Source organism: Neopelma chrysocephalum, unplaced genomic scaffold (genome assembly GCF_003984885.1).
Source record: "Neopelma chrysocephalum unplaced genomic scaffold, ASM398488v2 Primary Assembly neopelma1_80b, whole genome shotgun sequence".
In the NCBI taxonomy this organism is placed as follows: Eukaryota; Metazoa; Chordata; class Aves; order Passeriformes; family Pipridae; genus Neopelma; species Neopelma chrysocephalum.
Window position 1 is genome coordinate 5,921,728 of NW_020897742.1, and position 26,753 is coordinate 5,948,480.

General features: G+C 36.2%; 1 protein-coding gene across 1 annotated transcript in view; it reads left to right on the top strand.

Annotated features, from left to right (window-relative positions):
• The window catches only part of NOL10 (nucleolar protein 10), a 50,140-nt gene that overhangs the window by 2,761 nt on the left and 20,626 nt on the right, over positions 1-26,753 (top strand). The window contains exons 5-13 of the mRNA XM_027690151.1: positions 1,198-1,235; positions 2,363-2,499; positions 3,222-3,287; positions 4,922-4,982; positions 5,493-5,578; positions 5,932-6,010; positions 7,179-7,328; positions 9,658-9,724; positions 15,008-15,060. Coding sequence (XP_027545952.1) covers positions 1,198-1,235; positions 2,363-2,499; positions 3,222-3,287; positions 4,922-4,982; positions 5,493-5,578; positions 5,932-6,010; positions 7,179-7,328; positions 9,658-9,724; positions 15,008-15,060 — 737 coding nt within the window. The remainder of the gene's footprint in view (positions 1-1,197; positions 1,236-2,362; positions 2,500-3,221; positions 3,288-4,921; positions 4,983-5,492; positions 5,579-5,931; positions 6,011-7,178; positions 7,329-9,657; positions 9,725-15,007; positions 15,061-26,753) is intronic.

A 26,753-nucleotide genomic window follows, 5' to 3' on the forward strand; every position in this document is an offset into this window, starting at 1 on the left:
AGGGAGAACAACTGTGGTGAGGGAAGCAAGGAGCTGCAATGGGAAAGGGAGAATTTTAGGGTGCCTGAGTTTGGGTTTTTTGTTTGTTTGGTTTTTGTTGGTTGGTTTGCTTTTTTTTTTTAAGACAACTGATGACTGAAAACTAGAATACAGAGGTGACCAAAAGAATGAGGAGATGAGCATATTCATTACAGAAGAACTGAACTGGTCTAACTCTGATGTGCGTGAAAGTGCTGTGAAAAATAAAACTTGGGAACTGCTGAATTAGCTCAGGAAAAGGGTAGTAGAGCATAGGGGTGGCTTTTTGTCCTCTGCCTTAGGACTACAAGGAGTGACATACGGTGAAGGAACAGTGCTACAATACAGTAACAGGGGAGGTGGTAGGGCAGGGTTTCAGAGAGACTGGGGAGAGAAGGTATGGCAAGAGTGAGACCCACTTTGAAAGATGGAGTCATTGTAATACTAAATGCTGGTAATTAGAGCTTAAATTAGACCTTAAAGCTTTTTTTTGAACTGGCATCTTACTAGACTGCAGAAGTATGTTTCATTTGAAGTGTAGCGTAGAGTCACTTCAGGTAACTTTGAATGAGTTATCTCATCTATATGGAACCAATTTAGCTGAAGCAGCTGCTCCCTAATGTTCTCAACACAGCTGATTTAAAACTAGGCAAAGTTCAATATGTTACAGTGTTCAGCGTGAATAGTAGCTTTCACATTTGTGATTTTTTTGAGACTTAGAACTTTTTTTTGTAGAAGAGCTGACCCCTTAGAAGGACAGCATGTGCCAGTTTATGCCTATGTGTCCAGATTCATGTCATATTTTGTCACCTTTGATGGAGTACCAAAGCTCCATGGACCACACACTCACCAAAAAACATTTGATTAGACCTTCCCTGCACCAATAAAATACATGGCTGAGCAATGTGTTGAGGAACGTGTCAAGCATACAAGAACGATAAAAAGATTACAAGATGCTTCATATGTTTCTAAAGTTTTAGAAACTACTTACTGTTTTGCAAATGAAGCTATATAATTAAAGATCTTATCACAGTGCCTGCTTTATGCATTGACACCTGTGGGGAATACTTCCATAACTAAAGATTAGCATGAGTGTAAATGTTTTCAGGATTTATGCCAATGTTTGCAAATAAATTTGCTTACTTAGTTGACTTAAAATTCTCTTGCTCTCTCCTCTAGTGGTTACATTTGAGATTTTATCAGATGATTACTCAAAGGTATGTCTAATGTTTTCAATGTGTAAATGAAAAAATTGTTTAGTATGTATATTAAAATGCATTTTCATATATAGTAAAGGTAGTCAATTAACACAACTTTTGGAACAGAAAAATTTTTTTTAAAAAAAGCAAACAGGATAAACATTTTTTGTAGCTTTAAAATGTCGTTTGTTTTCGTTTTCTCTTTGTATTATAATTTGCTTTACCACTTCTAAAGTCTTTTCTGTAGTATAGAAAAACTTCAAATAATGATCTACCCTACAAACAAAATAAGGTAAAAAATGGAATTAGCTCTTCTTTGTAGGATAATGTTTAGTCACAATCCTGTGTGGTAAGTGGTACATAGATACACCATTTTTGAGATGTGGGATAGCTATAGGTAAGTTAATAACCTGATTTGTCAGTGTTGTTGTAGACATGATGATTATGAGCATATGAATGAGGCAAAAATTGTGGAGAGAAATAATGTCCTTTTTAATTTTTTTTTTAATTTCATTTATTTTTAAATTAAGTGCTGTACCTGAAGGAATCACCTGAGTTCTTAGGACCATGAGCCATTTTTCAGGCCCAATACAGTTAAATATGAAATTTAAGCATATGTAATTTCATTAGGACAAGCCGTTTTGTTTTGTTTTGTTAAGTGTTTATTTTACTACTTTTTTTCTGTGAAGAGGTGTTACCATTTCAGGTACAGGTTTGTTTTAGTAAATACTCTGTTTAATCAGAGACAAGAACATCTAAGCCATCTAGCTTCTCAAAATGTTTCCTGTGAGATTTCCAAGGAAGTACCTGGAAGAAATTACTAACTAGTATCTTGAAAGAAATACAGATGTTAATTTTGGTGCAGCAGAACACTGAGGTAACTGTACTGCTTCTGGTTGCAGAGTCACTTTCAGGGTGTCACATATACTCTTATGAATATTCATATAATGTATATTAAAAAAACTCTTTGCCATGGCTAGTGAAAATGATGAAGCACTAGTTGATTCTATCATTTTAATAGAACTTGTTTAGGTTGTGATGAACCCGTGTAAGCTTGCAAAAATATCACTGGAGTTTGTGCTGTAAGGCAAGTTGGGGAGATTGTTGTTGTTTATCTCTTTCAGTGATTTCTATTTTATTTTCAGATTGTCTTCTTGCAGTGTGGCAGGTTTGTGGAGTTTCATTCACAACATGGCCATTACTACAGGACAAGAATACCAAAATTTGGTAGAGATTTCTCTTATCACTATCCATCTTGTGACCTGTATTTTGTAGGAGCGAGGTAATAAGTGGATTATTTTGTTTCACTTTTGTTAGCAATGTTTTCCAAGAATGAAATAAACATTAAAATGCTAGAAAAGTTAAAAAATGGAAGAAGTGGCAATTCCTTCCAGATTAATAATGGAGACTGTGAAGAATGGAAAATGTAGGAAAAAATTCACAAACTGAATTTTTCCTGTGCTGTTCTAAGGCTTTTTTTCTTTGATTCTTAAACCAGATACATCATGTATTTGCAAATTTGTATTAAATATTGCAAGTCAGTGTACTGTTCTAAAAAGTGTTTAGCATCTAAGTAAGGAAAATTAAGTAATTTTTTCTATCCTGGTTGGTGTTTTATTGCTGTAAGGTGTGAGTTAAATCACGTAATTGAGTTTGTGAAAAGACATAGTAAAAATAAAATGAGGTCTTTAGGGTTTCAAACAAAATAAGTAGAAAATCAAGATGTAGCTTAAATCATAGGAAGTTAAAAAATCCTTTCACTGGAAAAACAGTAATTGGTAGGATATTGAAGTATAATAAATATGCTTGGTGAACATGCACATTTTTGTCTGTATTTTTAACACTGAGGTATAGATTTATCTTGTTGTAGATTGTGAATTTTGAAAATTGTGTATTTGGCAAAACTAGGCTGTGAATAAGAATCTTTACAGTGCCTCAGAACTTAGAGCAGTGCTTTTCAGTATTTGTAAGAGGCAGGAGTAATTCTGGATTTTTATTTTGTAGTTCTGAAGTATACAGGCTAAATCTGGAACAAGGAAGATTTCTGAATTCCCTGCAAACTGAAGCTTCGTAAGTTATCTGTAATGCATGGCATCTATCTGTCTTCTTTCCACCAGGTGGAAGCAGACTACTAGCATGCTCACCATCAGTACTGTCTCTGAACACTGCCCAAACACATTGCAGAGTTGAAAGGGAACATATGCCGAGTCTCACTTCATTTTATGTTCTGTAATTTTTTTGTTCCATTTTTTATGTTTAATTGAGTTTTCTTTTGTGGATATTTTTTAAATTGCTTAATATGAACTTATAATAGGCAGTATATAACTTGATTTTAAGAGCATTTCATTAAAACTTTGCCATTACTGCTCAATTTAGCCATCATATAGAGATCTACCCACAGGGTATGTACTTTCCTAGACATGTCTTTGTCCTTCTGCTCTTGGAGTAGCCCAGAGATACTTTTTTATATCTCTAGCATGTGTCTGATTCTTTTGAAAACTGTACCAGAACAAGAACTGAGCTTCTTTCACGTGGGGAGGGGTAGATGAGAAAACCAGACTTGACTAGATAAAGTTGCTAGTTGGTGGGCAACAGCTGGTGTTCAGTGGGTAGGATAGCTTAATGGACAAAGAAGTATTTGGGAAGGCACAATAAGGAACTGAGCAACAGGAAAAAAAAGGGGAAAATTCTGGAATGGGAGGGATAAGGGTGTAGTGTAAAATTTGGATTAGAGAGATGAGGCTTGAAGTTGTGAGAAGGTTTTGAGGTGGGGGAGTTGGATGACTTACAGAATTAGAGGTGGAGAGCTTTGAATGGAAGAAGTTGGAAAGCACTGGTATAAGTGGTGTAGAGAGAAATATTTGTACTTTAGAAGAATTCTTGAAACACGGGGCTCTGGGGTGCCCTGTTGAGAAACAGGATACTTGGGTGAGAGAAAGGAGAACAGACCATTTATCAGACAGAATGTGCTGGAGATGTAAGCTTTAGAACATAAGTAATCAGAAAGATCTTTTGACATAATTAATAACAGAGAATCATTTAGATTGGAAAAGACCTCTAAGATCATCAAGTCCAGCTATTAACCCAACACTGCCAAGTGCACCACTATACCGTGTCCCCAAATGCCACATCTGCGCATCTTTTAAATACCTCCAGGGATGCCCCTTCCCAGGGTAGCCAGTTCCAATGCTTGGCAACCCTTTCAGTGAAGAAATTTTTCCTAATATCCGATCTAAACCTCCCCTGGCACAACTTGAGGCCATTTCCTCCTGTCTATTGTGTTGTTTAAGAATATACTGGAGCAGAGCAATATGGCAAGGCTCAGTGGTATGTGGTTGATACGGGCAGAGAAATGTAGAATCATTCAGGCTGGAGAGAACTCAGAGCCCAGGCTCCTGCTCAGGGCATGGTCACATGGAATTCAGATGAATTTTCCCAGGGGTGTCTTGAAAACTTCAAAGATGGAAATTTCCCAGCCTTTGTGGTCAACCCATTCCAGTGCTTAAATTATTCTTACAACTTAAAAGTATTATCTCTGCATCCCTTTAAGTATGGGAAGCTGCTATTATGTGGCTGTCCATCCCTCCCTCCAACTTTTGCTTTTCCAGGCTGAGCAATAGTGTACATGATTACAGAAATCTTTTTAGCTATTCATGTGTTAAATTATTTTGAGGTCATTAAACTTGCTCTTTTTTCTGTTTCAGAGAGAGTAATGTCTGTGACATAAATCCTGTACACTTCTTGTTTGCTATGGGGACAGCTGAGGTAAATGTTTGCATTTCTTCTATGAAAAGGACAGTACTGTTTGTTTCCTTTTTATATTAGTTTGCATGAAGATAAGAAGAAATCATAAACCTAATTTGTTAATTTGATCTCATTTGCTATGTTAGATATAGATATGTTAAGATGACTTTTTAGAGTGTAGTGCAGATAAAATATCTGAGTTACTTGGTTGCTTAGATGCTTGAGATTTCGCAGATGGGAGAGAAAATAATGTTATCTTGTTTTGCAGTGTAGCCATCTGTAGAAATTAGCTAGCATGTGTAACCTATTAATCTTAGAAAAATTAGCATTAATTATTTTGATTCAGATCACATTTTAAAAAATAGAAATGAAATGTGTGCAGCATGTACGTAATTATTAGAACAACTCTTGTCAACCTAGGAAATTTTGTTAATTATTCATATATTAAATAATTTATAATTTTATTTAAACATTTTTAGAATACCAGGCATCTGTTGTGTATGCTTGAACCATATTTTCTAAACTGTTTAGGGTAGAGTGGAATGCTGGGATCCTAGAACTAGAAATCGAGTTGGGCTGTTGGACTGTGCTTTAAGCAGTGTGACAGCAGACACAGAGTGAGTAAAGTCTACCTTTTCAAACTGTGCTCTTTTGGTTTTTTTCAGAAGTTTTGCTTTTAGAAATCAATTCCACTTTAGAATGACCTGCCCATGGTCTTCTCATTCCTAGTGTGAATAAAAGGTTTTCTTAGTCATAAAACAGTTCTCTTAGTCATTGATCTGAGTAGTAGTGGCTATTTTTCTATGCAAACACAAATTGTGAATGTAAACAATGCAGCTTTTTGAAGTAGTATTTCTGAGTGATACCTATAAATTGTTTTACTGTAACTATCTTAGCTATTTTTAACATTAAAAAAATTATTTGCAGCCTTTATTGAAGAATGCCTAATTATAAGCATTGTGCTTTGCAGGATAGATGGTTTGCCATCCATTTCAGCACTAGCATTTGATGGCGCTTTGAATATGGCTGTTGGAACATCTACTGGACAGGTAGATTTAACTTCGTCTACCGTGGTTCTTAGGAGATCCTGTCCTTGCATTTCCCAATCCAAGTCATGCATTGAGTGCAGTTATTGTAATCTATCTATTACTGCAAGTATTTATAAGACTATAAATTATGTATATAGAGTAGCAATAGTCATATTTTACCTGCAATTTAATTTTGTCAAATGGTCTTTCTCTTCAGAACACTCTAGGGACCACTTAAAATCATCATAACCTGCATACGATATAACTTCAAATTTGCAGTTTTCTTATTACTTGAGTCAAGTATATGGGGAAGTTGCTGCTTTTTGAGACTATCGGTACTATCTCAATGCAACATATGTGGTCTTCCTTATATTGATGGTGGCTAAAGAAGCAGAAGTGATTGTCTTCCAGCTGTTGCTTTTACTGTCTTATCTTGATATGAAGAATCATTTCAATTTATTTATTCATTGTTGCCATCATATTTATAAAGTGAAGTGTGGGGATTATGTCCTGCCTTCATCAGTATTGTCATGGGTTTAGTAAACTAGCTTGTTCAAGAGCAGATATGTGTGTAAGAATTGTGTGTCAGACAAGTTTTATTGGAGATTGTGTTTTTGATTAAACCAACTGCTAACGTTATTTTTCCCCAAAATTATTGGTATTCACACTTTACATGGGAATGGTTCAGGGTCTTTCTCAAGTCCCATAGGAAATTTTGGAGATAAAAATACAGGTTTCTGGAATATGGGACCTGTATTCTCTATTTTCCTTAACATAAATTTCACTGAGAGAAAGTGATACTGAATCTGGAAGAGAGCCTGAAAATTTAAATCGTGTAAGAACAGCATAAGAATCTGAAAGTGAAATATTAGTAATTTTGAAATACTAAGAGTCTTGAAAATAGTTCATTTTATTCCATAGAAATGAAAAAGTCTTTACAAAGATGGTGAGGTCTTAAATTTGGTAATTTTTCTAGACTGAAGCATGCTGAGGTTAAAACGCATTGCCAGAATAAACTGAGCTCACGTAATAAGTTGTTTTCAGAATTTAAAATTACTTATGTAAATCCTCTCCATATATTTAAGTACCAAAATCTCAAGTTTAGTTAAATATTTAGTGAAGATCTGGTGGTATGACTTCTTCATGATCTTACAATATTATAAATTTAATCTGTCTCTTATTTTTCAAGGTTTTATTATATGATCTCCGGTCTAGTAATCCATTAATAGTCAAAGATCACCACTATGGCCTGCCTATTAAATCAATTCAGTTTCAGCATCAGTTGGATTTAATTATCTCTGCAGATTCTCGAATCATAAAAATGTGGAACAAAGATACGGTAAGTGGTTTTAGGTTCTTGCATTCAGATTTTTTATTTTTTATTTTATTTGGGTTTTTTGTTTGTTTGTTGTTTGGGGTTTTTTTGTACAGTTTGAATAAGAAAGCTGAAGTTCAGTGTAGGAAGTTCAGTTTTTAATGTGTCATAATTTACATACCATTTTGTCCTGTCTGACTACATCAACATCTGGGAAGTTATTCAACAGCCTGTCAGGTATAAAGATATGGTCTTAGGGCATTTTTAGCTGTTTGTACATGTCTGGCCAAGAGGCTTTCAGTAGAAGGATTTAAACATAAAAAGTAGTATCTTAGCCATTGCCCCGGTTTGTATATTTCTCCAAGTGTGCTTGAATACATCCAGGTACTGTTTTTCATTACAGAAAACATGTTCATTCCGATTCCGTGCTCAAAAAAGGGTTAATTTCAAAGGTAGATCACTTAGTTAATGGCCTGTTAAAATTAGGTGCTGCTTATTTTCACAGAAACTTGTTTGGATACTGAAGCAGACACTATGCCTATATCCAAATAACAATGTATCTTATGCCATATTAATGGATTATGTTGCAGTAGGCAACGTCTTTATCCCTGCCTTTTGCACCTTTTAAGTGAAATTGAAATCTCTAATTTTCATAACACTATCTTTCAGTATATTATGCTGTTGTTTTTCTTATCTTTCGGTCAATGGAGCTTGCACAAAATACGTTACCCCAGAGATTCACACTAATACTGTTGTAACTTGGTTCGGTTTGAGGGGCTGTATGTAGTCATTGTATTCCCTCTAAAAAACATGCTCCATCTATGCTTTTCTAACTTTATAGTGAAGCATTCCAAGAGCAGTCGTAGTAGAGGCTTTTTTTCTGATTCTTTCAGGCAGTCATTTCAGTATTGTTTTGCTTCATGAACTTTCAGCAGCCTCTTATTTTTTCTGTGAGCACAAGCAGTATTTTGTAAGTTCCTCTGCAGTTAATTTTTATTGTTTGAAAGAGCAAATAAATTATTGGTTATTATTTAAAACATCTGCAGGGGCCTCTCCATTTTTCCTAGGTATGTATATTTCTCTCGTTGAGAATGAAACACTGTAAGGTTTGTCAGGTGGCCTCTGGTGGGAAAAGGGAGAGTTTCTTACTGCTGGAAGGCAAAGATAGCTTTGGACTCTTTCCTAGAGTATGTTCCAGCTGGCTCCACCTCTCCTAGATGCTGGTTCCTGACTATCTCTGGCTGGGAACCAACTGCAGAGGCAGACTTTGGGGTGGAGAGCATATGGCTTTGATACCAGAATAGCCCCATGCTGAGACGTGCCTTGGGGTGGGGAGCACGAGGCTTTTGTCTGCTGAGGCCGGGGTGGAGGAGGACTCTTCTTAATCATCAGGGAGAGACCAGAGGTGGGTGGGGTAACAGCATGTAACTGGGAGGGAAAGGAAGGGCCCAGAAAGGTAGGTGGGATTGCTGCAGGGAAAGAAAAAAGAGGAACAGGATCAAAATTTGCTCTGTTCCTGTCCTTCATTTAGAACCGTGTAGGCATGTACTCTCATGCTTCAGATTATGTGGCCCAGTTCTCAGAGACTCTTCCTTTACTGGCTGTCTTGTGTGTTGGCTTATAAGAGCACCTGTATTTTGTCTGGGTTTTTCAGACTCTGTTCCAATTTTTATTATTTTGAGAATGTTGTTTCCTGCTTTTACCTCTTTCTTAAATAATCTTTATAGCTTCAATTCTGATCCAAGCTAGATATCACTGGATGCTGTACTACTTTTATATTAAGACCTCTTTAGTGCTGAGTTTATAAATTATAAATAAAGTGCTGAGCTGTATTGCATTTCATGTAGACATTAGCAGGGTGGAAGAACTAAGCTCCAAATTCAAATTCCACTCCCAATCTGTTGTTTCAGCCAATCATACTTATAAAAGTAAAATGATTTAAAACTACCACATTCACAGCTGAATAAAGTGAGGGTTACACTGACAGCGTGCCAGGAACTTACAGACTTCATCCCCCCTTTTGCATAAAATAAAGTAAATCTGACACATATATTTTTAACACACAAGTGTGAGCTGAAAAATTAGAGGTGCCACTATACATTGCTGTATCTTCAATAACCAGTAGGCTGTGCTTCCTTGTAGGAGATTGGATCAGAGATAAAATACAATACTGAGTTCCTTTTTTTTTTGTTCTGATATTTAATAGCATTTTATTTTTCTGCAAAGTCTGTTCCATCTTTATTTCATCATGTTTCTTAGCTTCTATAATGGCGATTCTTAAATGTTTAGATTTACAGAGTTTAACTATATTGTTTGGAATTCTTTATAATTCATTTTCTTCCTACAATTTCAGGGGAAAATATTTACTTCAATGGAGCCGGAACATGGTATCAACGATGTCTGCCTGTATCCAAATTCAGGTATGTTAAGTATATTAATGTCTTGTTAAGTTCAGAAGGAAAAATGTGTGTTAAGCCAAGCTGTGATCTTTTTTTCTGTTTAGGTTAGACTTAGGTCTGCTTTCCTCCTTATGACAGAGCTAGGAATAAAGGGTTACTTGCCCGTTAGCGTCCTTGTTTCCTCTGCATCTGTATTATATTCTCTTTGCAGTTAGAAGCTGCTGTGCTGTTAATTGAGTGATTGATCTCTTTTACTCTTTCAAATATCTCAAGTGATTAATTTCATAAGAATAGAAATTTTGGCCTATTGTTTAGGCTAAGTCCCACATGAGTTAGAGCTTGCTTTCTAGAGCTAGGAAGAATCTCTTTACAGCAAGTTTAGAGATTTGATCTTTCCTTGATTTAGATACAGCACTTACTGTGCCCTCCCTTAGATTTAATAATTTAGTTTTAAGTGTAGATTCCTAAGTGCATAGATTTGCATTCTTTTTGTGACTGTTTCCAGATTTGTTGCATCACATAATGTTATGTTTAGAGATCAAAACTGAAGGTCACTTTTAGCCAAGGTTTACGGGACCTATCTTATAAGTAAAAATATTTTACAAAGTGGTGGTTGTATGCGCATGTGTGCTTTGGTCGTACTTCGGATTGTAACTGGCCTTAATTTTCCTGCTTAATCTGAGTTGCTTTAGTTCTTAACTACTGTGTGACATGTACTTCCTTTTTAGAAAGTAGAACTGAAAAAGATGAAATAAGTTAGGACCACTAGGATGGCACAGTGCAAAATTCTTGAAACAGAATGCCTGTATTGCAAGCTCTGCTATTATCCTAATTTTAGAGAGAGGTAGCAGTGAAGACAGAGCGACTTGGACTTTGATTCATACTAGCAACTCAAATTTAAGATTGTAGATAAGTGAGTTTGAGATTTCTAACAAGTTAAAACTTATCTTTGTCTTTTCTGCCAACATCAGTTAAGAATGTGTTGGGTGTTGTTTTTTTGGTGGTTTTTTTGGTGGTTTTTTTTTTTTTTGGTAAAATGAGCACTTAAATACTGATCCCTGATGAGATGGTGGGAATTTTTGACCTTATGGAGCAGGGTACATGTTGTGTGACCTGGTTGTATGTATGAGTTCATGTGGGTGTATTTGAGAACAACTGTGTGGTAACAGAGTGGACTGTGCAACATGGACATAGACAAACCTGATCCCTTTTCCATAGTGGCTACAGAGAGAGGTCATTGCAGCAAATTGTCGTCAGCAGTTCACCCAGGTTTCACCTTCAATAACCTTATTGGTTTGATCCAAAAGAGAACCCAGGAGCAAATTAACATCTGTGCAGCATTGATGATGAGGAGCTCATCACAGGGAGTGAAACAGAAATAAGTTATTTGACAATGTAAAATCTTAGTGTAATTTAGGTTGGAAGGTACCTGTAGGAGTTGTGTATTTTCTACTCCAAGTGGGGCCAACTTGAAGTTAGATGCAGCTTTGAAGTCTGTCAGGTTGCTCAGGTCATAACCAGTCAAGTTTGAATATGTCAAGGATGGGCATTACCTCTGTGGTATGTGGACATGCCTCATGTGCTTTTGCAGAAATGATTTTCATGAGACTGCAGGAAGAATCTTTTAGTACAAACAATTGAATGCACATATCTCCCTAATGTAACTATTGGACATTGCTTTTCATGTGTCTGTGATCTAGATCTAGATCGTGCATTCCAGTCCTGTGTCACACACCTCCTCCTTAAAAAAGTTCTGCTTTTCTTACTGTTCTTTCGTCAGCCATGTCTATAGGGGGTCTTGTTGATGGCTTTTTGTAAGAACTATCATGGGATGAAAACTAGGTTGTATTTTATAGTCATATGGAGACAGAGGGGGAAAAAACTAGAACATGTTGCAGTGGAAATTGGGAGATTTAAGCTAAGGGGTGGTACACTGTGTGTTTGTCATAAATACTGTTGGACTAGAATTTAAGATGCCTTGAGCCACCTCGTGCTCATTCAAAATTTAAAGAATAATAATGATTGAACATCTGAAAATAAGGAAATACTTTCAGTAAGATGAGCTTGTGGTTGTGGAAAGTTGGAAATATAACATGATTTAAGTGTCAGTATGGCTTTGGCTCAGTGCTCTTATTGGTGCCCCAGCATTCTCAGAGCACTAGTGAATGCATGGCACAGGAAACCTAGGAAATCTTTACCTAGCTTGTGTTTTAACTCTTCACGTGACACTGCTGCTCAGAAAGCCCAAACTCCAGTCTCACCCTTATGACAGTTCTAACACTTCATTGTCACAATTATAAAAAAATTAAGAAAAAGTGAAACTACATTGCAACATAAACCATTCTGAATTATTTCTGAAATAATGAGCACATCAGTGGACAAAGGAAGTGTTACAGATGTTTATCTGGACTTCTGTAAGGCTTTTGACACAGTCCCCCACAGATTGGAAAGACATGGACTTGATGGGTGGACTGTTCAGGGGATGAGGGGTTGGTTACATAGTCTCATCCAGAAGGTGTAGTGGTGAACAGCTCAATGTCCAGATGAGATCAGTGACAAGTGGTGTCCCTTAGGGGTCCGTGTTGGGACCAGTGTTATATAATATCCTCATCAGTGACACAGACAGTGGGATTGAGTGCACCGTCAGCAAATTTGAGTGCTCCTTTTGACACACCTGAAGGATAGGAGGCCATCCAAGAGGACCTGGACAAGCTCGAGAATTGGGCCTTTGGGAACCTCAGGCAGTTTAATAAGTCCAAGTTTAAGGTGCTGCACTTGGGTTGGGGAAATGCCTGGTATCAATAGAGGCTGGGGGATGAATGGATCAAAGAGCAGCCCTGCTGAGAAAGACTTGGGGGTGCTGGTGGATGAGAGGCTGGACATGAGCTGGCAATATGAGCTTGCAGCCCAGAAAGCCAAACTTGTCCTGGGCTGCATCAAAAGCAGTGCGGGCAGCAGTGTTTCTGCTCCTCTACTCTGCTGTGGTGAGACCCCACCTAGGGTCCTCAGCACAGGAAGGACATGGACCTGTTGCAGCGAGTTGAGAGGCCACAAAAACAATCAGAGGACCGCAGCACTTCTCCTGTGAAGAACACAGGCTGAGAGAGTAGAGAGTTGGTGTTGTTCAGCCTGGAGAAGAGAAGGCTCTGCGGAGACCTTATTGTGGCCTTTTAGTATTCAAAAGGGGCTTATAATAAAGATGGGGACAAACTTTATAGCAGGGCCTGTTACACTATGATAAATGGTTTTAAACTAAAAGGGAGAAGATTTAGACTAGATATAAGGAAGAAATTCTTTATAATGAGGGTGGTGAATCACTGGCAGAGGTTGCCCAGAGAGGTGGTGGATGCCCCATTCCTCGAAACTTTCAAGGTCAGGTTGGATGGTGCTCTGAGCAACCTGATCTAGTTGAAGATGTCCATGCTTGTTGCAGGGGAGAGTTGGACTACATGACCTTTAAAGGTCCCTTCCAAACCAAACTGTTCTATCACTTATGGTAAACTGTAGATTGGTATACTGCGAATTATTCTTTTTTTGGTGGGAGTTTCGTCGTAGTTGTGCTTTTTTTAACTAAACTGTTTTACCAACCAGCTTCCATATTACTACCTTTCCCAGGGAGCAAACTCTTGTATGTATTTGACCAAACTACATGATGACAGACTTTAGTGGATCTTTTAATAGTGTTGAATATCCTTCTCTAATCACACATGCACAGAATGGGGCTAGGGGAAAAAAGGTTTACCACTTACTGAGTGGCCTTTAGTCAACTTCATTTAAGTTGCAGAATATAAATAAAACATGACAGCATCTTCAGTTGTAGAAATCTGTGCCTCATTTGTTTCAATTCCAAAGTCTGGTTTTGTCCTCCTTTAATTATTGGTGGAAGACTCTCAAAGAAGAGGCTTTCCTTTTACTGTCATCTTTGAAGCACCTGCAGAATTAATTTCTGTCTTTATTTCTAGTGATTCATATTCAGTCAATGGAGAAATACTTTGTCTCATGAAATAGTAGTGAGCATGCTGTTAAGGGAGCATGTAACCTATATATATATGTACACTGTACTATCGTACTCTGTGTATATATATTTATATGTATATATTATAAATTCTTGCCTTTTTCTTAAATTGCCTGCAAACCTTTCCAGATATAGTTTTAGCCTCAGTTTGCTGACTAAGCTTTCACAAATATCTTGATTTGCCAGGAAAGCAAGACCCCTTTTTTCTGACATTTTAAGTCCAGCTGAATTGTGTATTTATAATAAAAGGATTAGGTAGGAAGGATTACTCCACCCATGTTAATTGCATTCCTCTAGTTGGGTGTAAATTATATTTCTACCCTCTAGGTGTGTAGTAATTGACCCAATTATTCATAGTCTCAGTGGCATATGTTACAATTCTTTCAGATGAGAATGTTATCTAATTTGATGACTCTTCTTCATATTCAATCTCTTGTATTACCTGGTGATCAGCTTGGAAAGACAAAACTGAGATAAACATAAAAGTATATGCCAAATGTACTTATTACGCTTTTGTGTAGAAGGAAATTGAGAATATTTCTGATTTTGAATTGACATGAAATCTTGTAGCAATAGGAGATTTTCCACAGATTTTAATATTTCTACAGTAGTTTTTTTATATTAAAATTTATATTATTTTATATTCAGTACTTAAAACCCTTATTCGTGGTGTTTCTTGGGTATATTCAAAGATATTTCAAATTTTACATTTGCCCTGGTTGGCTAATATCAGTAATATTACTCCTTTTGAAGCCACAGTATCCTGTCTCTCATTTTGTGTTGAGAAGGTGCTGTTGCCTTGATTTCCCAAGATGAAAAATGAATATAAACCATGTTGTGATTTATGGCTTTGTTTAGACTATGGGTGTATGTTTAAAAATAAAACAAAAACCCCAAACCCTCATGTATTAGTAATGCAAGTTTATGCCCAAGGTAGGTTTTAAGTGCAATACTAACTGGGTTTACTCTGAACAGTATTATGGGGTGAACTGTTTAAAATTGTTATGAAAATTGGCAGCCCACATTTGTCAGGGCTTAGTGTTGCTTGAAGTGGTGCTGAACAGTTAAGATAGAGGACAAAGGGGAATGAATATGTAGGAAATGAAGCTTTGTCAGTTATGCTGCTATCAGACATTTCTTTCCATGGTATTTGATGCAACAATTCATTATAGGTCTCAACTAATGTTCCATTGCAGGCCAAGAATATGTACTGTATTAGCTTTTTTTTTTTTTAAAGTAGTGTTATCCTTTTATGACCAATATTTTTAAATGTGGAAATCTCTTTTTAGGAATGCTAATGACTGCCAATGAAGCCCCTAAAATGAATATCTATTATATACCTGTAAGTAATACAAATTGTTGCTGATATTGCTCTTTAAAGACACAGTTGTTTGGTGCCATTTAGGTATTTTTGTTGAAAAATTACTTCTGCAAATTCACATCTACATTCTCTGACCTGTCACGATAAAGTAAATTTAAGTTAACCATAATTTATTAATGTAACATATTGATTTGCTTAAAAAGCAGCCCGTAATTTGCCTTTTGCAACCAGTTCCAAAACTGACTAGTGGCCACTGAAAATTCCGGTGGAGCTTTACTGGAAAAAGTAGGGGTTTTGATAGCTGATCAGGAAAGAACTCCTAAATAGGGACTATATTTTTCAAAATAATAATTTTGCTTTTTTTGTGAAATATTTCATTAGTGTCTTTAATATGTGGTATATAGTGACACAGTCGTAGCAGTAAATATTCTCTCTTCTGACAAAGAAATGCTATTTGTGGCTTGAAGTATTGCTCTTGGCTGTAGCTTCTGGTCAATACCCTACTTCATTTGCAGCTTTTCACTGGATAAGCTCTTCACTTGAAAGGCTTAACCGTAGGTTTAACTACATATTATATCTCTGCAGATTGGGTTTAGGGAGACTTAAGGGCAAGCCTTCTGGTGTTAGGGGATGGTACAGAAAATTACACCTGTGTTTCACTCTTGGTTTAGTTTCTACAGTGCATTCTCTAGGGTTTTTTTTGTCCTGGTAGGAGATAAATAATAGCATACCTATGTAAATGTTACACAGAGAATAGCTGACCAGACTCTAAAAATACGTACACTTCTTCTTAAGTAATTTTTGCATTCTGGACAAACTGTAAAATTTATTAATATTGAAATATACATTTAACTGCATTTTAAATTAGCCAAAAAGTCTTCATTCAGATAATTGGTTTAAAATGAATTTAAATATAATTTTCTTTAGTTCATGTCTGGGTTGTCCTTTCGCCACCTCCACTGTGTATGATCTTTCTTACGTTTAAGATGGAGATTCATCAGTTTAGACTTCTCCTTGTACAACAGACACTATATACCTGTTGTATATTCGTGTCCAAACACAATAGTGTACCCCTCTAAACAATTCTACAGTCTGGTTACATTTACTTATATTATTAGATTTTTGCATTTAAAAAAAGGCAAAAATTTATACGAGTTCTATGTGTGTCATTTATGTCAGGTTGTTCTTTGGATGTAAATTACTTATTTCTCTAATTCATCTCTAACCAACTTACGTCTTGTTAACTGTTATCCAAAGGTGTTCCATGCTTTGGATAACAAAGGGGGACAAGAAGTATTTATGACTAAGTATTAGCTGTTGTTAGAAGCTGAACACTTTATTTGCTTGACCCTTTGTAAGATTGAGAGAGTAGCTCTCCAAGCATTTTTTAATCTATCGTTACTTTAATTAATGGATTAGGGAAGACAAACTCCCATATTTTCAAAGTCTAAGTTTTTAAAACTAGAATGGACTAGTTACTCAGTTTAAGTAATTCAGATGGAAAAAGCATTCCTTCTGTCACTAAAGGTAAGGTTCAGCTTCTCTCTGAAAATTGTGCCCTGAGATTTTTTTTTAAATGTAGATGTGAATGACACATAAACTCAACAGCTATAGTACATTAGAGGTGCATATCCAACTTCGCCAAAAAGTTATTTCGTTGTCTTGATAGTCACCAATGATGAATGTTTGTTAGAACTTGTTCAAGCTAGTATTATTTTGAGCATTTTTGCACATATTGTAAATCAAAATGAAAAATACTTATTTTTTGCTCTCAAAAATCTCACCCTCCTAGAATCCTCCATGAATACTGAATTCATGTTTCTGGAGTCAGACAAGTAGTTTTTAGCTAAAAAATAAAAGCATTCTGTGATCTCAGATCATACTGAGAGACGTTGTTGCAAACATGAATACTGACTAATACTATCTAGTATTTTTGCAGCATGCAGGCTATTACAATGAAGATTATCATAAATCTTTCCTTAAACCATCTTCCTTTGTCACCATTCTGTGTTTATTGGTACCTGAGTCTGCCTAAACTTGTTTGAATCATACCTTTTCATGAGTTTTACATTCACAGTGACACATGAATGGACCCAAATGATGAATATTAAAGCATAAATCCAAATAGGAGTTCATTTCTGAAATATTGTTGTGTACAAGAAAATTTAAAATTTAACTCAAAAGCTACTGCCCAGATTAAATGTCGTTTTTGGATAAGCTAAACTTCTCCAGTTTGTGTCAATGGCTTTGAGTTTGAAGGGTGCTAAAGATACCTTAAATACTGTCATGACTTTCTTAGTTGACAATCTGTAGTTCATTTCAAAACATTTAATACTTATTTTAGAAAATAGAAAAGTTAAATGTAGTGAGAAGGAGTTACTTTGAAATAGAGACAGAAATCTCACACTCTAGTCTGACGTTTTTTACCCTGTCTGCATTTTTACAGGCAAGACTGAAGGGGCTGGCATAGGCAGTGCTGTATAATTGAAGGGGTTTTTACTGCATTTCCTAAAAATCAAGTATGCAGCTTTCTAAATCTGTTTTTGTTGGCAGTTTTGGGTTTTTTTAATCTACCTTTTAAATGAAGAAAATATAAAGTGGGGCAGTTGTGTTAGCCTTAAACTGCTCCAGGGCATTTGTTATTAAGGAAAGCTCAATGTTATTAACATGTTCATGTTACAGTTTTATTCCTTGATCTTTTGGGCTAGTTATTTGAGCTCAGAGATGCACACCTGTCCTTTCTGTGTCAGTAGATTATTAATACATGGGGTTTTTTCCATCCTTGGAACACTTAGTAATTTCCCTGCACTGCCAAAGATGAGTTTAGTTGAATGGGTCTTTGGAGCAAAACTTTAAAGAACCTGATCTCTTTTCATGGTCCCATTTTCTGGCCTTTTCTAAGAACTAGGATTCACATTTTTTTCAATGAATAACTTAATTTTCTGCTTGTTTTTTTATTTTGAGATAGACATGTATACTGTTAAAACTGTGTCCTCTGCCTTTGAGATGGTGACAAGAATTAAGTTATAAGTCTTCTTAAATTCCACAACAGAATAAATCCCTGGGGGAAATGTTACTATTGTAAAGGACAGTTGTGTTTCTTGGAAGTACTTCTGTGTAAATAAAATCTATTTAATTGCCCTAGCTCCTCATTGCTCTGTAGTGCTAGTAATTATTCTCTTGTTTTAAATCTTCATTGGAACAGCTACAAGGAGTTGCCATGGCTCTATGGTCAAGGAGGATACTTAAAATCACAAATGTGTGGTGATGTGCTCTACGTAAGAAAAATTCAGATGGATGCAGACAGACCCAGCATCCTCTGTCCTTGATTGAAGTTGGCCAGACAGTGTAGGACTAATATACCCTGCCTCTCAGCAGGTTTTATTAGTGTGGGCACAGTGCTGTGCTAACACAACTACATGACTGCTGAACTAGAGCTGGCTCGTGTCCGGCCAGCTTGGAGTACGGTCTGACTGAGCTCATGTCTGACTGAATTATCTGTGTGCATGTGCCCATTCTCTCCATTGTTAATGCCAAGGCTGAATTTCCATTTCAAAACCAAAAAATTACTCTCTTAAACTTCAGGATTATAAAAGATTTGACAATAGGTAACATAATATTGTCTGTAAGTGAAATCGCATCAGCTTTTCCTGAAGAATTTTCATCAAGGTAGATATGACAGTTAAGACTAGAAATGTCTGAGAACACTATGCATTTCTTGTAAAAAATCACTGCAGTTGTTTCTTTTGTGTCGAAAACTTTTCATAGAGGAAATAGAAGGTAATTTTTTTGTTTACTAGAAAGGACAGGCAGGTTTGCTTTTAAATGGTAAGAAGATACCTTACATAGGTACACAGTGCAGACAGTGAGCAAAAGCCAAATTGAATCTGACCATTAAAATGAAATGTTTGTTTTACGTAGGTAACATCTTGAGTGGCTTACCTTAGAGATTTTGTTTTGTTTTATATTTTGGGCTTTAATGAGGGCAAGTGCCTCTGACTGGAATTGGGCTGTTTGCCAATAGTTTAATAGCTAACTTGCAGTTTATGCAAACATTTGCAACCTACTTCATGCCAGCTGGCTTCCTGGTACATCACTTTGATGTGTGCTTTGGGAAGGTTGAAATGAAAGTTGTGTGTGCCTTGGGATAGTTTTTAGACTACTGACTCAGAAACATAAGTTGAGTCAATAGTGCAACCTAGTCCTGGCCAAAGAAGTGAAGAGAGGCAGAAGTTCCACTGACATATGATGGTCCACTGGCCTGGGATCTAAGATGAGTCAGATTCTCTTTAAGTTAAATTAGGGCTGTCAGCTTCCATGACATATAATGTTCTCTTTTGAGGTTGTACAGAAACCTCCCTACATGTCAGCTCCTGGATGCTCTGGGTGGAAAACAAGGGGCATAGATGTTTCTCTGAGTGTTTACTACTGGTTACATGAACATGTCTGATCTTAGCACAGACATTGCAAATCAGTTCTGTCTCCTTTATTGGACTTGAAACTTTGGGCTACATTCTGAAACTGAAACTCGCTCTATTCATTAGCCTGTTAAAAGAAGAGAGCAATTAAGCATGTAATTAATTGAGTGTAATATTCTGTGTTCTGGATTTTTTTTTTGCTTTCCTGCAGTCTTGGCAGAACATTCTCTGTTGAGGCTAGAAGCAATGTACTTTTGGTGGAGCAAAGATATTAAGCTCTTTAAGAAAAAATAAATCCTGGAGCATCTCTGGCTTCTTTTCAGGTGGTTTTGGAAAATCATTTGATACCCCAGCACTCTTACAGTTCAGGGCTGTAGGAGTTATAAACTGGAAATGTTTCAAGAGCAGTATTTCTTGTCTACTCAATGATTGAGTTTCTCCAAGAGTATAAGGTGGTATACAATACCCACTTTGAATATATGGATCTCTTTATGGCTAGAAATATTATTAATTTTGTCCTCTTCAAATTGGGTGTCTTTTCAGCTAAACCAGGTATTCCTGGTGCTTCTTTCCTTTCATACATGATATTTCAACTAATTTGGTTTTTCTTTTTTTTTTTTCAGATACTCTTCTAGCCTGGTTTAATTATTCTTTATCACCATCTTTTTGTTTTGAATATGCCTTAAAAATACTTATTCTTTAAAAAAATATTTTTTCCTTAGATTTAGGAAAAAAAAGTTTTAGAAAACCTTAGAAAAACTAGTTTTTCCTTAGTAATTAACCCTGAAATAACATAATCACAGATTAAGGCAACAACTCCTACTAGCTTAAATGTTTTCATTTAATGCAGTGTATATTTAATGACACAAATCTGTAGAGGGAACTTATGCTAAAGGAAAGGTAAGCAAAGGCAGTTTCTTAATACCTTAGTTCATCCCCTTTATTTCTTTCTTGATAATAGTTTGGAATAGTTTTGGAATGTAAATTAAGGGTGGACATGGTTTGGTTCAGTTGTAGACATCCAGGTTAGCTGCTTCTAACCCTACTTGTGGCTGAATTGACCAAAGTTGTGTTCAGTTCACTCACAGACAGAAAAAGCATTTATCTGAAATGGATTAGTAGTTTCTGTCATTCTGGTGACCGAGTGTTCTCGGTGGTACAAGAGGTTATGACCATCAGATATTAATCTTTACAGTCTGTCGTTTTTCACTTTAAAATATGTGGGAGGTTTCTCATGTGTTGTACTCTCCACACTTACCTCTATGGTCATAACCTTTCAGAATAGTTTTATCACTCTTAAGACTTATGTTCTCATCCTTTCATTATTTCAGGATCTACTGATTGTCTTTTTTTCTCTCTTGGGTCCTTATATAGTAGGAATATAAATAGTGAAAAACACCTATCCAAATCTTGTACTTATGCCCTTAAGACAATGTTCTGTATAGTTAGCTACCATTCAGATGGTTTGTGGGTGCTCTTAGAGTTACAGTGAGAGATCTTCTGAACTGACTTGTTGCTTCTGCACGGTAAAAGCTATGAAGGAAATGATGCAGTTCTTTTTATATTTGTGTCTGGTGTTTTGACACCAACAGAACAGATTTAGGACTAGAGATACTAGAGTATGAGATTTTGATTTCTTTTAGGATGTTTTTGTGTCTTCTGAATGGCAGTATTGGGTCATTCTGCATTAGTGCTGCCTCAGATGTCTTGAAGATCGTATGTTGAGGCCCTGTTTTCTAGAAGACAGTTGTCAGAAGGCAGACATTCATCTCCTTCAGTACAGCCCTTACCTAAGAAGTTTTAGGTAAAGTGCAAAGCAGCAATGACTGGTTTGTACTAAGAGATCTTTTCTATCCTGAAACAATATATAGTGTAGTAAAACTTTTCATTCCCTGGGGGAAAAAATACTTAAAATAAAAATATAGTAGTTATGACGTAGAATGGAAAATGTTGCTCTTAACCTTAGTTTGCTCATTTTGAGAACTGAAATGACTGGAAAGCAGGATTGTTATGAAGCAATGTACTACAGTTGTGCTTTGGGGCTGCCAAGTGTCAAAATAAGAAACTTCCATTAATAAAGAGACACTTGGGGACATCTTTGGCCTCTGAGCTAATTATGAGTTTTGATATATCAGTCTTGTAGAACTGTGTTTTTCATCCAGAACAGTCTCATCCTTCACACAGAAAATCGTGCAAACAGTATAAAAAGAATGTCTGGTGAATGATACATTACCTATTTCACAGTATTTACAAGCATAGGAAAAAAGTTGTTTATCTTCGCAAGCAGAAATGCGAGTTTCCTTCTTTTAACCTAAACACTTTCAAACTGAAAAATAACATGCTGGACTTATTCCCAACAGAGGATATCCTCCATTTCCCATGTGCTGGCTGAGACACACTTATCACATGTATATAGAAGGAAAACACCAACGTGCAGTAATCAGGAAACAATTTTTGGTCTTCCTGTGAAACTTGTTTTAGATGTTTTTTGGTGCTGATGATATAGTGGTTCGACATCATGTATAGATTGTGAAGGTGTATGAACTCTGTTCAGTGCTGTTGTGGCTGATAGCACTTCTTCATTATTGTTTGAAGAGACAGCAGCACGCTGACTGTTAAGTCTGTACTTTCTTATAGCTTACATCATACCCTTCACAGAGCAAAGAAGAAAACTCTTAAAAGCAGAAGTTGTATGGAATTATATCAAGTTTTTTCTCCGACAGTTGATAGAAGACTCGCATGTTTTTTAGTGTTGTGACTGTTTCTTGAGCAATTGGTAATAATGGATCCCCTGTTCTTGAGTTCCTGTTTTAAGAAACAGATTTTGAGGGGGGAGTGCGCTCCTCTTTTTTTAAGCCTTGATTATCTGAAAGATACTTTTTATTTCTTAAGCTGCCCTTGTTCTTTCCTGTGGGCCATCTATTCTTTACTTGATTTCTGGAAAATTTAGAGGTGCAGCTGCCTAGCTTCAGTCAGTGAAGAGAGAAGCAGTCACAGATAATGAAAAGATGTAGTTGCTTAAGGAAGTTTTGTACTGTACTATGGTCTATTAGCATGTAATAAGAACTAGTGTCTTTATTAGCTTTCGAATCAGAAAAGGCAAAGCACGTGAGAATTTTCTTTGTGCTAATTTCAACTAAGTCTTTATTATATTTGAAAGCAGAGGATTATCTATATTGTCATCTCCTGTGCTGTACTCAGCAGTGAACCAAATGTGTTATGACTATTTTATGCAGAAATAGTAAGATTTATAAAGACTCAAGATTTCTATCACGGAAACATGAGAGGTAAATAAAACATATGTGAAAGCTTTCAAATATTTATTTGAAATATGTTTCCTACTCAAAATTATTTCATAAGCTATATAAAGTTTCTTCTCTCTAGCATTATGCTCTGTAAAGAGGTTGGCTTATGCTGAGCTTATCTTCGTTATCTGTCTGGAGCAGTTGCATGTTCCCAACAGGTAGTTACTTTTCCTTCCTTTTGTGTTTGTCTGGCAGTGGTTGTATAAACTCGCAGAGAAGTCTTCCTCCCAGGTTTGCAAAAAGCAATTAAGCTGCAATGGCAGGCAGTTATTAGAAGCCCGCACATTCCTAGATTTCCAGTAGTTTGTCACTTAGGTAAGGTAGGCATACAGCTGCATTTACCATTACCTTTACATCTGTAGCGTCCCTCAGATTTACCTAAAATATGGGTCATAATGAAGTACAGTACAGTCATTTAAACAAAACTTGAAGATAATTTATGCTGTAGCATTCCTTGGCATCTGGCTTGTACTATAAAATCTCTGTTCCCAGCCACTTAAAAACATGAGAGGCAAGATCCCACACAATGTGACAGTGGAGGAATTTTCCTGTCCCAGTGGAGAAATGGAGAAGGAGACTTGCTGGGACTTTGCATTTCTGGCTTATTTTTGGTGGTTCTTACTTGTTAATTTAGTTTGCCATCAGAGGCTATTGTATACATACTGAAATTAATGCATGTGTTATTCTCGTCTCTGTTAGTAGTGGAAGTTTTGTCCATTGATGACCTATGCCCTTAGTATTGCAAGAAATGCCATTATGGTTTGAGAAACAAATTTCTGAAAGTATTGGAGCAGTAAGAAGCTGTGTAGTTCTTTCCTTGTTTAAAAGAAAGGCCAAGGCAGTTATAAAGTCTCCCACTTGCCATTACCTTTTCTGTCCCTCTGCAGTCACAACTGTAAATGCAAGGGGAGAGCTTTGTGAGGAATTTATTCTTTGAAGAGTATCGTGATTGGGTGCGGTGTTTTTGTTAGCACTTAATCAGATGTGGTAGGAAATGGGAGGTGTGGATGGCCAAAGTAAAATGTGGTTCCTGCCTTCTGTTGTCAGCAAGGCTGATCAGCTGATCATACCTGATCTGCACCTTTTTCTTTTTTTTTTTCCCATAGATAAAGAAACAGATGGTCAGCAAATGTTCACTGGTAAATAAAACCTGTGATGCAAGTCTCAGCTGAACTTATTTGCACAGTATTTAAGTAATTTACCTAAGTGTGTCTATTTTTACAGCAGATATGCTATAGAAGCTGCTGTATTAGAATAAGAACAGACTTTCTGGAACTTTTGATTAATTTCTAGCTGATATTTTTGGGAAAGTGCTTGAAGCAGGTCATGCTTGTAACACATGCTTTGAGAAGCCACTGTCCTTTTACCTTTTGAGCTTCATTTGATTAGTTGATGTCATGTGAAAATAATGGGTTCTTGTACTTCAAGTTTCAATCTGTTTTTCTGACCTCAAATTCTCAACTCCAATTGTCTAAAGATCTGAAATTTGCAGGGAGTTCGATAAATGAAAGATCCTTAGCAACACTGATGAAGTGTTTGGTTTATATATGTCAGTGTGTCAGAACATGATAGGGACATTGGTGAAAGCATCAGACTTCTTACTCTTAAGGCCACGGCTGGTATGTCGCAGATGACTTGAGAAGTATCCCTTTTTTGTCCTGTCTTGTGAGGAAAAGAGCTGTTTTGGTAATCTTCTTTACAATTTTAAGGAGTAACTTTATTTGCTGAGAAATTATTTGCTGTTCCTGTCTTGAGGGCGCTTTTCCCCAACACTATTAGAACTGGACCATTGTCTCCTTCAAAAGATAGTTACTTCAGCAAGAACATTCACAGTGAAAGCAGACCTGTGACTGGTTAACTGACTGTAATAGCTGTCAGATCAGAGTATACGAGATTTAAAAAAAAAAAAAAAAGCCCTGCCACTATAAAGTCAAACTTGAATTAGAAAAAGAAGTACTTACTATCTGATAACTACCAGGGCAGAAAGATTTAGTATCTCATTCCTAGAAGATGCATGCAAGTTCCTGCAGCACTTTTTATTTAACACTGGGAACATCTTAAAAGCAACGTTTCCTTTAACATGCTCTCTAAGGAGTAAAACTTCCAAATAGTTGATTTGGCAGCTTCCATAGTGCAGTGAAAAGTAGGAAAACCAACTACTCAACCACTCTGATTAATGAATCTGCCAAAAATGTCTGGATGTGCTGGAGTTAGGATGAGAGAAAGAGCCAGTTCATTGTATAGTTCAGTGAAATTTATGAGTATGTGGGCTTAAAACCAACTGCAGTGCTGTTGTCAGCAGTATGCCGAAAAAAATGAATGTGCTATTTAGTCTCTTTTGGTCATACCTATATTCCAGTGAGCTACTTGATGTCTGTAAAAGCACCAAATCTATACCATATGATGTAGGGTGATTGAAAACATGAAATGATGAAAAATATATGGGAGATTAGTTTGGCGTTTATTCCTCAAACCAGTTTAATTTGTAGAATTAAAGAATTTTATTCAGTACATTAAATAGAATTACTCATGAGATTAGCAGGGCATAATTGGAGTTGATTGTAGAGCATTCACAGGAAGAAAGAAGATTACAAAAGAATGGCACAATTCAAAATGACAAATTGTTTGGAGCACATTGGTTGCTAAGATAAATGCTGTATATGGAAACGTAGTGGATAGAAACATAACAAGATAATGTGATCCCAAGGCTCCTTTCTAACAAGAGCTGATCTCCTGGGCTCCCTGAAGATCCTGGGTTGCGTATGATTGAAGGTCAAAAGCATAGAAACAAGAACAAAGAGCTGCAGCTTTTCATGTCTGCAAAGTAGAAATAATCCATCTGTTTTTGAGAGTTACCAGTTGCAATTGATTTAATGTTAACTCTTAATATGGTGCAACGAGGCATTCTTTGTTCTCTTGACTTTTCAATGCATCTAGATGGAAACTTTTCAAAGTTACTGCATATTGAGATCTGTCTAATTCTTAAAATTAGAGAACAAAACATTGAAAACAGTACTCCTAAAATTAATAGTAATTAATAATTCATGTAATTGCATTAATTAAACTTGGCTATACAATTAGGGAGCTAATTATGTTTAAAATGCAATTGTATATTTCAATCACTGCCCACACCCTGGGAATCACCTTTTATTTTACCCCCCTCCCTCATTAGACCTTCTGTAATCTCCTTCCCCTGTTAAATGGAGTGCTTGAAGCTGCGAATATGTATGCATAGATGTGCATTTGCTTTCTTCAGCAGACGTGTCCTGTTAAAGCTTTAAAATCCTTTATAATATGTCGTTTCATTTAAAAAAAAAATTAAGATTTTATTATTATTATTATTTGTCTCTCCAAATAATTATTTTTGTCTCCTGTAGGTAAATATATATGTGAAGTCATCAAGTCATGTGTATAAAATATATTTAATTTAAAGAAATGATAGTCTAGAAAATAAGTGCTTTAAGTTTCATTTTTGGTTTAGTTTTTTAATGGGAACAGAGAAATGTGAGGAGCTTCCTTGTATCATGGAGTCCTATCTTATCACAGACAATTAGATTGTATAATCTTTTCCTTGAATATTTGAGATTTATCTGAAAACTAGTTGTTAGTTGTTCCCCATTATCTCCATTTGAAAGGCTAGTCAAGAGTTGCTTTCCTCTGATGCTTGGCTAACCTCTAATTTACAGTGTTGCTGTGATAACTTTGTACGTATTTATTCTTGCGCAAGCATTACTGTCTCAGAAATCCTTCTTACAGACCTTCACTGTACTTGCTGCACTACGTATTCACGTATACTGGAGTTGTACAAAAGGTCTCCACTCAGTCATTAATAATTTTGCACAATACACTGTACCTAGAGCTCTATTGAAGGCCTTAAAAATGTGCTATTTTTGTTGTAATTACCATTTTTCAAATAGTATGGCAGTCAATGATTTAATTAGTACATTTTTGCTACCTGGTAATGGTCTTAGTCTAACTTAAAATCTATAGA